Source organism: Poecilia mexicana, unplaced genomic scaffold, assembly GCF_051168715.1.
Source record: "Poecilia mexicana isolate PSO_F unplaced genomic scaffold, ASM5116871v1 scaffold_21, whole genome shotgun sequence".
In the NCBI taxonomy this organism is placed as follows: Eukaryota; Metazoa; Chordata; class Actinopteri; order Cyprinodontiformes; family Poeciliidae; genus Poecilia; species Poecilia mexicana.
Window position 1 is genome coordinate 8,722,362 of NW_028263390.1, and position 13,160 is coordinate 8,735,521.

The window sequence follows — 13,160 nt, forward strand, 5'->3', positions numbered from 1 at the left end:
GACGACGTCTCCCGTGCAATCAGACGTTGAGTGATACAAACTTATCCAGCTCGTCAAAAACAACCAACAGAAGGGACCGAAAGAGTCAAAACACTCGCAATATGCTTGTGTTGGCATATCATTAACACAATAATCACACCATGTTTCTGTGCACCGTGGGAGCTTTGTGTCGTCTTACACAATTTACACCACGACATCATAGTTGTGTCAATGTTTAAATGAATGCACGGTTGTGTGTTTTGCAGCTACGCTTACAGTTCCCAGTTCTCTCTATGAGAATCTGACCGAAAGGCAAAAACATGTATTTAGCAGCAGACGCATAAACATCCAATCGTTAACTGACTGGATGTCCAAAATGATCATTAAAATAGTTCTTCTTTTGTTTGTACTGGAGATATGTCTGGTACTTAGAAAGCTTGTTTTGATGGTTGTTCAGCATAATGAATTAGCCCTCCACAAGTAAAGATGTTTACAAAAGGCTTACCTGTGTTGTTACTGGGATTTTGAGACGCCAAGGTGCCCTGTGTCGCTGCGGTTCTCATACACTGAGCGTTAAGATATTTTTTTTAACCTCCATTCTCATCAGTGTGTGATTGTAAAACAACATGGGTCCTTGTCCAGCCTTGTTAGTCATGCAATAGTTTATTTATTTATTTTTACATTATTGCTTTGACTATAAATTGCTTGGGCAATTTTGAATAACTATTTTTTGCCAAATAAAGATTCTTGCTTTGCTTGAATGCCATGCTCTACAGTGCTTTGAGTTTTGAAAGATTTTTATTTTGTCATATTTAAAATCTGCCGTCATAGAAAGAGACATTATGCTATAATGCAGAATAGTTTCCTAGCAGAATAAGTCAAACGGTTTATAAGTTGACAAATATTTCAATAGCATTTTGTATGATTGTCTTTGAAACTTCTCCAGGGTGAAATGTTTGGGTGTCCTTGCATCAGCTTCTCAGAACTAAACAATAATAAAAGTGTAACATCAGTCAGGGTTAGAAGTTTTTTTATTGCCTTATCTTTTGCTTTTGTTCAGGTGTTGCTTCACACCCCCCCCCCCCAAAAAAACAAGAATCTTTGGGGCACGGAGCAGGACCGAAGAGCAGAGAGAGACGGAGGAAATTCAAGTCATCTCTTGTTTTCAATCACAAGAGGTAAGAGTCATTTCACTGACTCCAAAGTCTCTCTGCCTGGGTTTATGTTGACTGACAGAAATTTGAAAAGGAACAGCAAAAGCAGATGACACAGATTAGCATGGCTAGCCAACAACTAATGGTGTCACCCAGGACATTGAGCTGTTAGCTCAATACCATTAGCTTACAAAGTCATTCCACCATTGTGCTAAATTACTCAAAGGAATAGTGACCTTAATGGATATGCATAATTTCAACAGATCTAAAATAAAAAAGTTAACCTGATTTAATGTCAGAGTGAAAATAAAAAGGTTATGAGACTTTATATGCAGTGTAAACATTCAGTTTCAATTGAATATCTGGTTCAACAAACTCATCTGATGTGTTTTTTAAAGGATAAAAAGTTTAGTTTTGTCATAGAGTAGAATTTTTCCACAAATTTCTACTGGATGATTTTGTAATAATATCTGCTGTACCTTTCATGTGTTCTGTCAATCTAAGCAAATATATTCTCAGGGATTAAATGACACCAAAAATTTACTCAAACGTTTAGAATGAAAAAACAAAACAAATAAAAAAAACATTTCCAAAACTTTTGAACTTACAATTATCTAAAAGCTAGTAAGAAGTGAATGTCTTATTTTCTTCTGATGATCAGCATTGCTAAAGATCTGCACAGCTAGAGAAGAAAGCTTGGCTTTTGCAACCGATTTGAATTTCTAGAAATAAAAAGTCTGAACTTTTCAGGGAGGTGTTGGTTATGACACCATCACTTCTTTTCAGACTCCAAGTCTTAATCGTGTATTCTGAGCCTCTGTCTGTGTCGCAGCGGCGAGCTTGTTGTGAAGTGATGATGAGTGGACATGAGCAGAAGCACTTTATTAATTTTTTACCCCACCAAAGAAACCCCAGCTATAATATGCGCATATCTATCTGAAATGTGTCATGATTTATGACCTGGAAGGCAGTTCTGTGGTTTCATCTGCGCTCTCCCAGTGAGCGGTTAAAAGTGCACAGAGGATGCTGTAGTCAAAAATAAAATCAGCACTCAAACAAACTCGGTGCTGCATTTTTATGGCTTCTCGGTGACGCGTCTGCACAGCCTAAATTAGATTAAACAGTTATGAAGAAAAGCAAACACAGCAGTGAAACTGAACGATTTCTTTACTATTCCTGTTGAGAGATTATTGTAAATAAAATCACCTTTCACAGACTTTATAGAAAACACTGCACTGTGTGAAGAATTATACTAATACAAATCGATAAGTTTGCAAACATCCCTCCTTTCATCAAGTGTAAAAAAAAAAAATCACTTTTTGGCGAGAGAAGCTTAGCGAACGGGCAAAACTTGAACCACTCACCCTGCTTGGATCCAGTGTGGTCCGCGCTGGGGCCGGTGTTGGGTGTGTACTTTGTGTCCCGGGTGGCGGCGCTGTGCCTCGTCCAATCAAAATCATCGTTCTTGTCCTGGGTAAACATGCAGATCGGCTCTTCCTCAAAGCTGCAGTGGAACTCCCCTGGAGATTGGCAGAGAGCACACCCCGGCGTTCGCGTCATCGCAAAGAGAGAGCGGAGGACAGCACAAACTGCCTGGAAGCTACAGCGATGCGTGTGAGCTGCAAGACGCCTGCTGTATATTTATGAGCTTTCCTGTAGTGTCTCTGTCTCAGGAGTACATACAACAATCTATGTCCTAATTACATCATGAAACGTGGTGCAAAGGGTTTCTAAATTAAGACCTGACCTCTGTTTGACTGCTGAGAACACGCAGCTCAACGTTTTCAACCTTTTTCCTGACGGTGGCAGGCGGTGTAGTGAGCTGATGCAGATGTGTTACTGAGAAACTTACAGAAAAGCGCGTTTGTGTTTGTGTGTGTGGGAGCGAAAAGGCATGTCATTACTGAGGCCTCAAAGAAAAATATTCAACTATGCATGAGTCTCATGTGAAAACATTATTTTTACAGATTTTGCAAGGGGTTCGACATAGCTAAAATCAGTTCTTTTAACATCACTGGGTAAAAAGATGAGACGGCTGTCCTTGGAGGCCCAGTGAGGCTTCATCTGTACACACACTCTGTGTGTGATCGGTTTGGAAACCCACGTCATCTCAATCACACCTCATCCTCGAGGTGCTCCGCAGGTGGAGCCACCAAACGCCCTGCTCTGCTTTTTCCTCCGCACCTCGCCGTGCCCCTTTGACAGTAATTTTTATTTTATTTTTTTTTAAAGTGGAGCGTGCTGAGAGAATGAAATGGAATGAAAGGGTAATTGTAACTCTTATATGAGGTTATGAAGGGTCACTTTGACGGGAACGTCTAACAGTGGAAATGCTAATGAATAGTCAGAAATCCCACGCAAAAAAATAACCAAGGAGAGAAAAAAAAAGGCAGAGTTTTGGTTTAATGAGGGCAGAGCAGTGGGATCGGCGGTGTCGAAACCTCCATTTAATCCGCAAAACAAACAAAGCTAAACACATAATCAGAGGACGCGGCAGCGGCGAGCAGCGTCCTCAAAGAGACGGTAAACCGGGAGCATTTAGATGCAGGATGTGGCCATGTGAGCTGATAAATATTCATTGATTTATTAAAACGTGGCCAGCAGCAGCTTGGAGTAGTTGACCTTGTGAGGAGCAGGAGCTTTTGCTCAGGTAATGGAGCCGACGTCGACGGAGGTACTTTGGTGGGTGGATTGACAGAAGAAGAGAAGAGGGCTTGGATGCCGGGAGAGCGCCAGGCGAGAGACGGAGAGGACAAAGCTGCGTTCGCAGGCACTCTTGACTTTTTTCCTCGCAGGCGCACAGATTTAAATGTAGGCCTGGTGCGAGACATTAACTCCCCCGTCCGCTCTGAGCTAAACGAAATATTTCTGCCTTCCGTGCCAGAGAGAGAGGCGAAGATTCGGAGAATAGGTAGAGGGATTGAGGGTTGTAAATGGAGGCGTTCAGGTAAGATAGTCTCCTACAGGGATTTGGATAATGATGCCGGTGATTAGGATGTTTGTTTCTGTGCTGGCGATGTTTGCGTGAACACCCACCAAAATATAAATCAGCTGCATATAAATATATAACAGCAGCAACGCAATGCAGCTCACCACAATATAGTAGACAATGATTAGGATTCTCAGGCGACACATAAAGTGAATTTGTAAAGTTTTTGTGTAAAAACGCGCAACAAATGAGACAAAACATTACAATCAAAACTCACTGAATGGGGAATATGCACAACAATACAAACATTTTATCCAAAATGTTTAATTTCCCTCACGGATTATTCACACCATCCAACACTGTTTTGTGGTAAATTCATTTATCTGGATATGAAACTACATTGAACTACATTTACAGATGACTCAACCTTTCACACAACCTGAATCTACTAGCTAAACTAAACTCAAAGAGGAAAAAGAAGAAATTTAAACAGATTATAAGATACAAATCATTGAATTTTTTTCTTGGAAAGTTTTGCAATTAGTGCATCATTTTCTGTTAAACCAGTAGTTCTCCGTTGGATTTAATAAAGGTGCAATGATATTATAATTAGGAGTTGTGAGAGGGGCATCTTCATTGTTATCTAGTCGCTGTCAACTTGTGACTGTCTGATGAAGTAAATGTGAGTTAATATCAGGGGCCCTGATATGAAGACGAGTGGCTTTAAGTTCGACACCCAGTTCTGTGTATGACTGAAGCTCCATAACTACAACTTTTGTAAAAACTAAAAGAAAAAATAAATGAGCCAGTCCTTGAGACGTGCCAGCCTCAACCAATAAAAACTTCTCCAGTTTTCTGAAAACACTCATTTACAAAAGCATCCAAAGAGCCTCAGTCTCTCTTAATCAGACTTTGGAAACTCAGCAGAATGAACAACAAACTGTGAATGACTGACAGATGAAATATGATTTGCAAACACAGTGAGAATGCACATAGTGTACAAAAAAATAACAGACGACTATATTTCAATCAATGTGAAAATACCACTACTGACTGACTGCTAGTTGCTGACGACGCTGAAGTTAGCATTTGCTCGGTGGCTAGCAGTAATGAATATTTCAGAGGTTTGACTCCATTTGATCAGCTCATCTATCATCTTAAATTTGGCATTAGGATTATTTTAGATTGAGACAAACATTGAAATATCAAAATGAGATATCAATCAGTTTTTTAAAAATGTCACATCTTAAAAGAAAAGGTGATATGGTATAAAAATCTCCCAGTACATTGACTATTGAAACCTAAACTGGGATATTTCACAATGTGGAATGTGATAAAAACTGATTCTTAGTTTCCCCCCAGATATTAGTAAAATCTTGTCTTGTTTGATATATTAGAATCATTAGGATCATCAGGACCATAGAGTCTAGTCATGCCAATGCTTTTACACACTCTTTTGCAAAACGTAGAGAGAAAATGCTACTTACTCAGGTGAGGGTTGATGGGAGCTGCGGAAGAGAATCACCAGAGACACGAGTTAGCACAGAAGATCACGGCAGTCTGTCAACACATGAGCCATTTATAAAAGAAAAATACAGACATGCAGAAAGTAGAAGCACCCAGTTGTGAAATACTTTGTGATTCACGGTAGAATCGAGTGCAGAGTGATGCACGGGTACGTATGTACAAAGCTGGAGCAGTGATGGTATGTAAAACTCAGCCCATGACTGACTGAAAGTATAATATCACAACAGATGAACAATAAAAAGAGGGCTGCAGCAATCCTCTCAACTTAACGCGATGATTACAGAGTAGAGCGAAAAAAAAAGATATTTGAGATTTCAGAAAGAAAAGATGGCAGTAATCATTCCCCGACTGTTATCTAATGTAAAAGAAAGGATTAGGAAGACGGCCTGATCGCATTAATAAGCTTATAACGCAGCCGGTTGTCATTACTGCCATTTATCGGCGCTGCCGATGTTCTCGTCCAAGGTGATCTTCCATTTAGAAAGCTAAGCCTGTTTTACACGTCCATTTAGGAGCCAATAAATTTTAAAAATGACTAATAATCGCAACCGTGGCAGCTAATCACCTCCATGGAACATCTCGTCTGTGTTTACAAAAGCCGTGGTTTTAGAAACTTGTAGATTAAATGTACCTGGGTCTCGGTGAGATTCTGTTTGCATTTCGTTCACCTGCAGCACGGTTCAGCGCGCTCCTCATTGATAATTTAAAAGGCTACCGCCGAAGCAAACACATAAAGGTCAAGGGCATCATACAGAGCACAAGCCAGTTAGTTGGCACTTCACTTTTTGCAGATTAAATACCATTTAACCTGTCTGGAAGATTCATGAGCATTTTCGTGATCGATCGCCGACCGGCTGAATAGATGAGATACATCAGCTTTGCTACAAAAAAAAACCATGTTGCTGTGTGATTTATGAAACCTTTCTGTGCAAGGGAGGAATTGATTTTAATCCAGCCAATTAAAGGAGGCAACAACAAATCATTCCTACAAAGGAAAACATGCATTGAAGTGTGAGAAGTATTGAAATGCTGGAATGTTTTTTAAAGCAGTAACTCGAGTAGTCATTTCTGTTTATTATGCTGCTAATGGAAATGTATGTTACTTGTAGAGAAAAGAAAAAACCTTATAGAGAAAAGTATAAAAAAAACACCGCATGAGAGCACCCACTTTTACTCTGCGTCCTCATCATAATAATATATGATGCCAAAGACACCTGCATATCAACAATCACAGCTTTTTTTATTTTTTTATTTATTGAACCCACTGGGCTGCAGAAAGGCACACAAATTACAGAAGGGCAGGAAATCATCCGAGCTGTGGCGGAGAAAATGTTTTAAGAGACAACTTACAGCCTCAGGCTTGCAGAGAGGATGCAGAGTTTTCCGACAAATCTCAGCCTCTCTCTTACTTCTTCCCCCCTCAGCCTCCTTTCCCCCCTGCCTCTTCTTCCCCCGCCTCCTCCCAAATCCTTCCTGCACTCCCTACCTCCCTCTCTCCTCACCCTCCTTCCTCTTTCCGACTCTGCGGTTAAGAAAGTAGTTTTGTTGTCATATTTCTTACCTGCAGCTTCTCTTGGCTGATGCTCTGTGCCCGAGTCCAGATTAATGTGTCTGCTCAAGCAGCGTCTTCCCCCCACTGAGGAACTCAAACTGAGCAGTGAGCAGGGCCCCGAGGCTTTTTAGCTACTGTCGTGTGTGCGAGCGCTCTCTCCAAAACACATACGCACAGATAATTTAACTTCTATCGTAAAAAAAAAAAGAAACTATTCGGAATATGAATTAAAGACAAAAATGTAATACTTTTACGCCGAAGAGCAACTCAAATCTTTAGACTGCATGAATCTTTATAAATGTTTGAGCCAATTGTTTTTCTGTATTTAAAACCTGAGAGCATATGGTCAAATTTATAGGCGTCCTCAGGAATGCATGTTTTTTTTTTTAATTAAAGAATTAATTTCGTTATCGTATAAGAGAGCAAATTCCAAACTCTTGATACAGTAAAATTTGTCCATATATTTAACAGGAATTATATGAATTCATAATAATGTAAATATAAACATCTGCAGCCAAGGAGTTTGATTTTTAGACTAACAATTTCTGCTTTCAACAGGGTGCTTGAAATCCCCTTACAAGAAGAACCCATGTGTTATCTTGTTAGATAATGGGTGTAACCATAGTAACGCATGGAGGAAAGCATTAAAAATATCTATAATGGGAAGAAAGAACTTTTATCACAAGGACATTTTAAATCTTGCCTGAACCAAACCGATACCATAATTAATAGTAAAAAAAAAAAAAAAAAAAAAAAACACATCTTCACATTCTATTAACGCAACCTGCCTACTTTGATGTTTTGATTTCATAAAATCAATCAAACAATAATCTGTGCATCTTATTTAGAGCACATAAGCGACCAGCGTATTCATATAATACACCAAGAAACATGGAAAAATAAATAAAATAAATAAATAAGAAGCCAAACAACAAATGTAGGTCTTAAACCCTTTGGCTACTGAACATTACATATGTGAAGATTTACTTTCTGTTACCAGTGAAGCACAAGTCCAGAATATGTCCAGCTTGGTAACAAATGTGTCTGAATGAACAAAGTCCTAAACTCCCAAAGCAAAACTAGAAAAGCACGAAACCTGCTGTCTGCAAGGAGGGAGAAAATATGCAGCAACTGGGGGATCTGGCAATGAGCTGCAGGAAGCCAGTAATGTAAACCCTATGGTGGGTAATTAGTGATGGAGAACAGGTGGGTTGATTTACTGGTGAAATAAACAGTGGGACCAACCGGACACTGAGCCGTAAGCTGGAGGGATGACAACCCCTCCCCCCCAATAAAACACCAAAAAGGAAAAACAAAAAAATCAATCACCAAACAGAACATATGCTTACACAAAAAAGACTCAAGATACAAAGCCAACACCAAAAATCCCTTATTAAGACAAGGTATAGCACACAAAAAAAAGAAAATTAGTTTGTCATGAAGAGAGATTACGTCAATGCGACAGGATTTCTGCTGATTACCTCAGATGTTTATTAATGTAACACGGCACAAGAAAGATTACTGAGGTCAGAGAGTACATCACTAACTAAAAGACTTTGTTGTATCCTTTGTGAGCACAATAAGAGCTAGAAAATATTCAACACAGCATTTGAAATCGTCACACTTTCCATTTATTCCATAGACAATTTATCAATCCTGGTGAAAGTTTTCTAACGTGCAGCGGTGCCATAAAACATCCATTTGTATCGGGTGCATTGCTGACCCGTGTTGTGTTCTTTACCAGCGGAGAGGACAGGACAGACTGTTGTCTGGAGCATGATTGACTTCCATCCAAAGTGCCTAATTTTGATTGAAACACAAAGTGAGTTCAGTGACCGCCAAAGGACACCGGTCCATCGAGGCAGTTTCAGATACGAGCGCTGACTTCATCTTGGCAGGAATCCCGGCCCACTGGTACCTCGGTTGTATAACAAAGCGGCAGACATTTCCGTGACTGCAGCTTCATGCCCTTATGGAGAAGAACCGCTCGGGCTCTTCTGTCACTTCACCAGGCACGTGCAGAGGGGTGGGCTAGGGGTGCTTGAGCACCTGCCCCTATTGCTCCTTGCCCCCAAGTGCCCGTTTGGTCAATTTTCTGACATATAATATGTACTAAAATTATTTGTTGTTTTTTTTTGTTTTTTTTGTACAACATAATAAGCCCTACGGTCACCTTGTTAGCTTTGACCTTTTGCCCGTGACGCATGACACAGTTGGCTCTCCCGCATTGAGGTAAGGCGGCTAACTGGAGCTCAACGTAGCGAATGTTCCAGATTATAGAACAGGTTTTAGTGAATAAAAAAAAAAATGTTTTTGGTGAATAAAATGGAGTAGACTTACTACTTGTCAGATGACGGAAAACGTTGAACGTATTGTTTCTGCTTCAGCACAGATTAGCGGCTTAAGCAGAGAGGTAACGACACTGACAGGCCTCTGCGTCTGCCTTTCTCTGAAGAATTACTGAGCAGGAGGAGACAGCCAGGTGAGGAAAAACTGTTCTTATCCATCTATTCAGTATTTTTATCATACAGACATTAGGCTGTTGTTAATGTGCTATTAGCTAGCTGCTAGCTAACGACTTTGCTAGCAAAGCAAGATAACTAAAAAGCTTCTTCCCTGTATCGTTATTGATAGCAGACGTTCTTCAGTATCGCTTATGCAATAGATCAGGGGTGTGCAACTCCAGGCCTGGGGGGCCGGTCTCCTGCAACTTTTAGATGTGTCCCTACTTCAACACACCTGAGTCAAATAATGAGGTCGTTAGCAGGACTCTGGAGAACCTGACTGCACTGAGGATGTGATTCAGCTGTTGGATTCAAGTGTGTTGGATCAGGACACCGGCCCTCCAGGACCAGGATTTCCCACCTGCAATAGGGGCACATCGCCCATCCAAAACCTACCATCTCCATAATGTATCTTCCGATCGTCCATCTTCTAATTTCCTTTGCTGCATAATGTACATTGCATTTATTCTAGCATTAGGTAAATGTATCTTGAAGGAAAATAGCACTTAAATAAAAGTCCAACAAGGATATTCATTTAAAATTAAAAATTACCCTGAATTACCAAGATAGATATAATGTGTAATAAAAGTGTGTCGTTAATGAAGGGGAAAAACTCAACCCAGACTTTAAGTAAGTTTAGGGTCTGGTTCGTAGAGTATGAAGTTATATATATTTTTTCCCCCAATTATTCAATGAAAAAAAAAAAAAAAACCTCAGTTAAGTAAAATAAAATTGTAATCAAAACCTTTGGAATTGTAATTATTTCTTTTTTTAAAACAAAATGTTTTGTTTAAATAACTTTTTTCTAAATTAAATAACTAATTTTTGTCTGGTGAACTTAAAGTTATTTGCCAAACATAAACTTTTATTTGCACACATCAGAAATATTTTGTTGCGATTTTGGGCCCTGCCCACGACGTCATGTGAGAAAAAAGTTTTTCAAGCAAAACTCAGTAGGCTTTTCTCATGGTGACATGCATCAACAATTACATTTTTGCTTTTGTTTCTTTTTCTGCAGTTCCACGTTAAAGTTTGATGCAGCTCTGCTTTCCTGAATGGACCATCTTCGTCTCCACTGCAAGTGCAGCAAACAGGCAGCTCTTTTTTTTTTATAGATTATAGATTACAGTCCACTAAAAGGTTGCATTGTGCCCTTGTTTACATTTTTAATAGTGTAGTTCTGTAAAGACAAAATATGTCTGGTGGTCTTGCTCTGATTTACATGTCCTGCTAAATTGCGGGTTTGAATATGGCAATACTTTCTTATAACAAAATAGACCTGCAGAAAGAAATTACTAATAAAATATCTTGCATATGCATAGTTGTATGCTTTATATAGAGATTTTCCTTAGCTTTGATTGTATATCTCACAATTTTGTTATTTATCATTTTTTATTAAACTCTGAAAGCTGAGTGGTTTTGTTAATAGTCTGTCCTAGAAGGCGGTTACATGAGCCCCCTTTTTCTTTTTTGAGCACCTGCCCCTTTAGTGGTCTCTGCACGGCCCTGCACTTCACTGACCTCGTGTGACGTACAGCTATTAAAGATTCTCTGTGATGCACAGTTTGAACATCAGCTGAGCAGCAGAGTGGGTGAGTTTAACGGAGTGATGTTTTTTCAGGTAACATCACTTTCAAACCCTTTAGCTAAAGTCTGAACTGGGCACTCAGACACCAACATGTAGAAAACTCAATTGTGAAAATTATTCTCGTTTTTCCATCACATTGCAAAGTTACAATAATGAAAGCCTGTTTTCCAATAGACCCTCATATTGATCATCTTTGCACCGACTGCCAAGTAGAAAACAGAGAGAGAAAAAAAAGATATCAAAAACACAAACAGGCGAAATCAAATCATATATATTTCATTACTTTTTTTTTCTTCGAAGCAGCAAGGGTACATGGCTAAAATCCAAACAAACGCTGCTGTCTGCTCCTCAGGAGCTGATTTCTAAAGAATGTCAGGCAGAGGAACCCAAATGAGTATGAGGAAATCCATAAGAGCCCCTGATACGGGGTCTTAACAACCAAACAGATAAGTATCTCGCTTGCAGTCTGGCACAGCTGGGGAGCTTAGATTACCATAAAGAATCCTAAAGGCAGCAGGTGTTGGTGGAGAGGGGATCGCTTTTCTTAAAATGTTGATAGGCAAGGAAATTTACCCATCAGAAACCTCAAGAACTCGCTGATTTACATCCATCCATCTATTTATTTGTTTATTTTTTACACCTACTTAATTCTCTTCAGGGTTGTGTGTGGGACCGGTACCTATTTCCAGCAGTCAGCATTCAAGAAGAACAGAGCGAACATGTGCTAATTTACATGTTATACCTAATATTACTGCTGCAGAACTGATTTGTAAAACAGCTTTCACTCTGGTATTTTATGTGATTTCGAGCAGCAGCCAGGCAAACAAAAACTCCAGGGAGTTGGAGCTTCGAGTCCGTCTTCCAGTTTTTCTTTCTGTTATCTTGCTGCCGAATGAATTTCTTATATTTAATAGATGCATCTAAAGGATCCACTGATCCCGCCATCGTGGGAACTGTTAGAGAATTTATGGGCGCATTTCTTTATTTTATGAAAATACAAAATAGCAGCTATGGTGCTCTTTCAATTGTAGGAGCTTTAGAAGGAGTTCTGTGCTGCACCTAGCAGAGAGAGTTGAATAAGTGTTCGAGGAATGAATTTTGCACCAGAACAAATGGGGCTGAAATTCATTCCTCGAATGCATAATACACGTTTTAGGTTTTTATGTAATAAAATGCATTTCAAGAGACTGCAAAGCATTTTAGCAAATTATTCAGAGAATCTGATGTTTCGACTTCATTTCAGCCAATTTATTATTACAAGACCTCCACATGAACATTTTTAAAATAATAAATAACTAAAGAATGTGTTTAATTTTTAGATTTAAACATCGGCTCAGGTAAAAATTTGACTACACGCAAAAAAGAACACGTTTTTTTGGTGAGATAATGTTTAATTTTCAAGTATGAAGAGACTCCATGTCTGCACAAATATCAAAGATCCTCCACAGTGACAGTGAGACGGATGTCCTTCATGCATGAAGATGTAGTATCAGGAAACAGCTGTTGCACAGAGAGAGGCTGACATAAAGCTTAAACTTTAAATCCTGCATTGTTCGGGGAAAGCCATGAGAGAGAAGGGAGGCGAAGACAAAAACCAAACAGATGCTGAGTTTGCCGCTGCAGTGTATTTCAAAGAGCTGGCCGACGCAACTATTCTTCATCCTGCAGCTGGAGATACAATAACTGCTTTGGGTGTTTTCTTGCAGAGTCACAGAAAATCCGCTGCCGTCGTGGATAATAAAAAAAAATGGCTCGACCAGTTGAATCACGCTTTTTTCACATTTTATTTTTAATGTAGTAATTTTTTTCAGACTCTGTGGGAACTAATTGCAAGGACCGTTTTCAAAATGCTGTATTGATGGAAAAACAAAGAGGCGCACACACCGAATCATGTAGGGATATGCTACGTTTAAATCCCTTAAAATTT

The 13,160-nt window shown here is 39.4% G+C and overlaps 1 protein-coding gene across 1 annotated transcript in view; it reads right to left on the reverse strand.

Annotated features, from left to right (window-relative positions):
- Positions 1–251: 251 nt before the first annotated feature.
- The window catches only part of mdga2a (MAM domain containing glycosylphosphatidylinositol anchor 2a), a 128,573-nt gene continuing 115,664 nt past the window's right edge, over positions 252–13,160 (reverse strand). The window contains exons 13-14 of the mRNA XM_088002262.1: positions 2,498–2,653; positions 252–280 (exon numbers count right to left, since the gene is read on the reverse strand). Of these exons, the coding sequence (XP_087858388.1) occupies positions 252–280; positions 2,498–2,653 (185 nt within the window). The remainder of the gene's footprint in view (positions 281–2,497; positions 2,654–13,160) is intronic.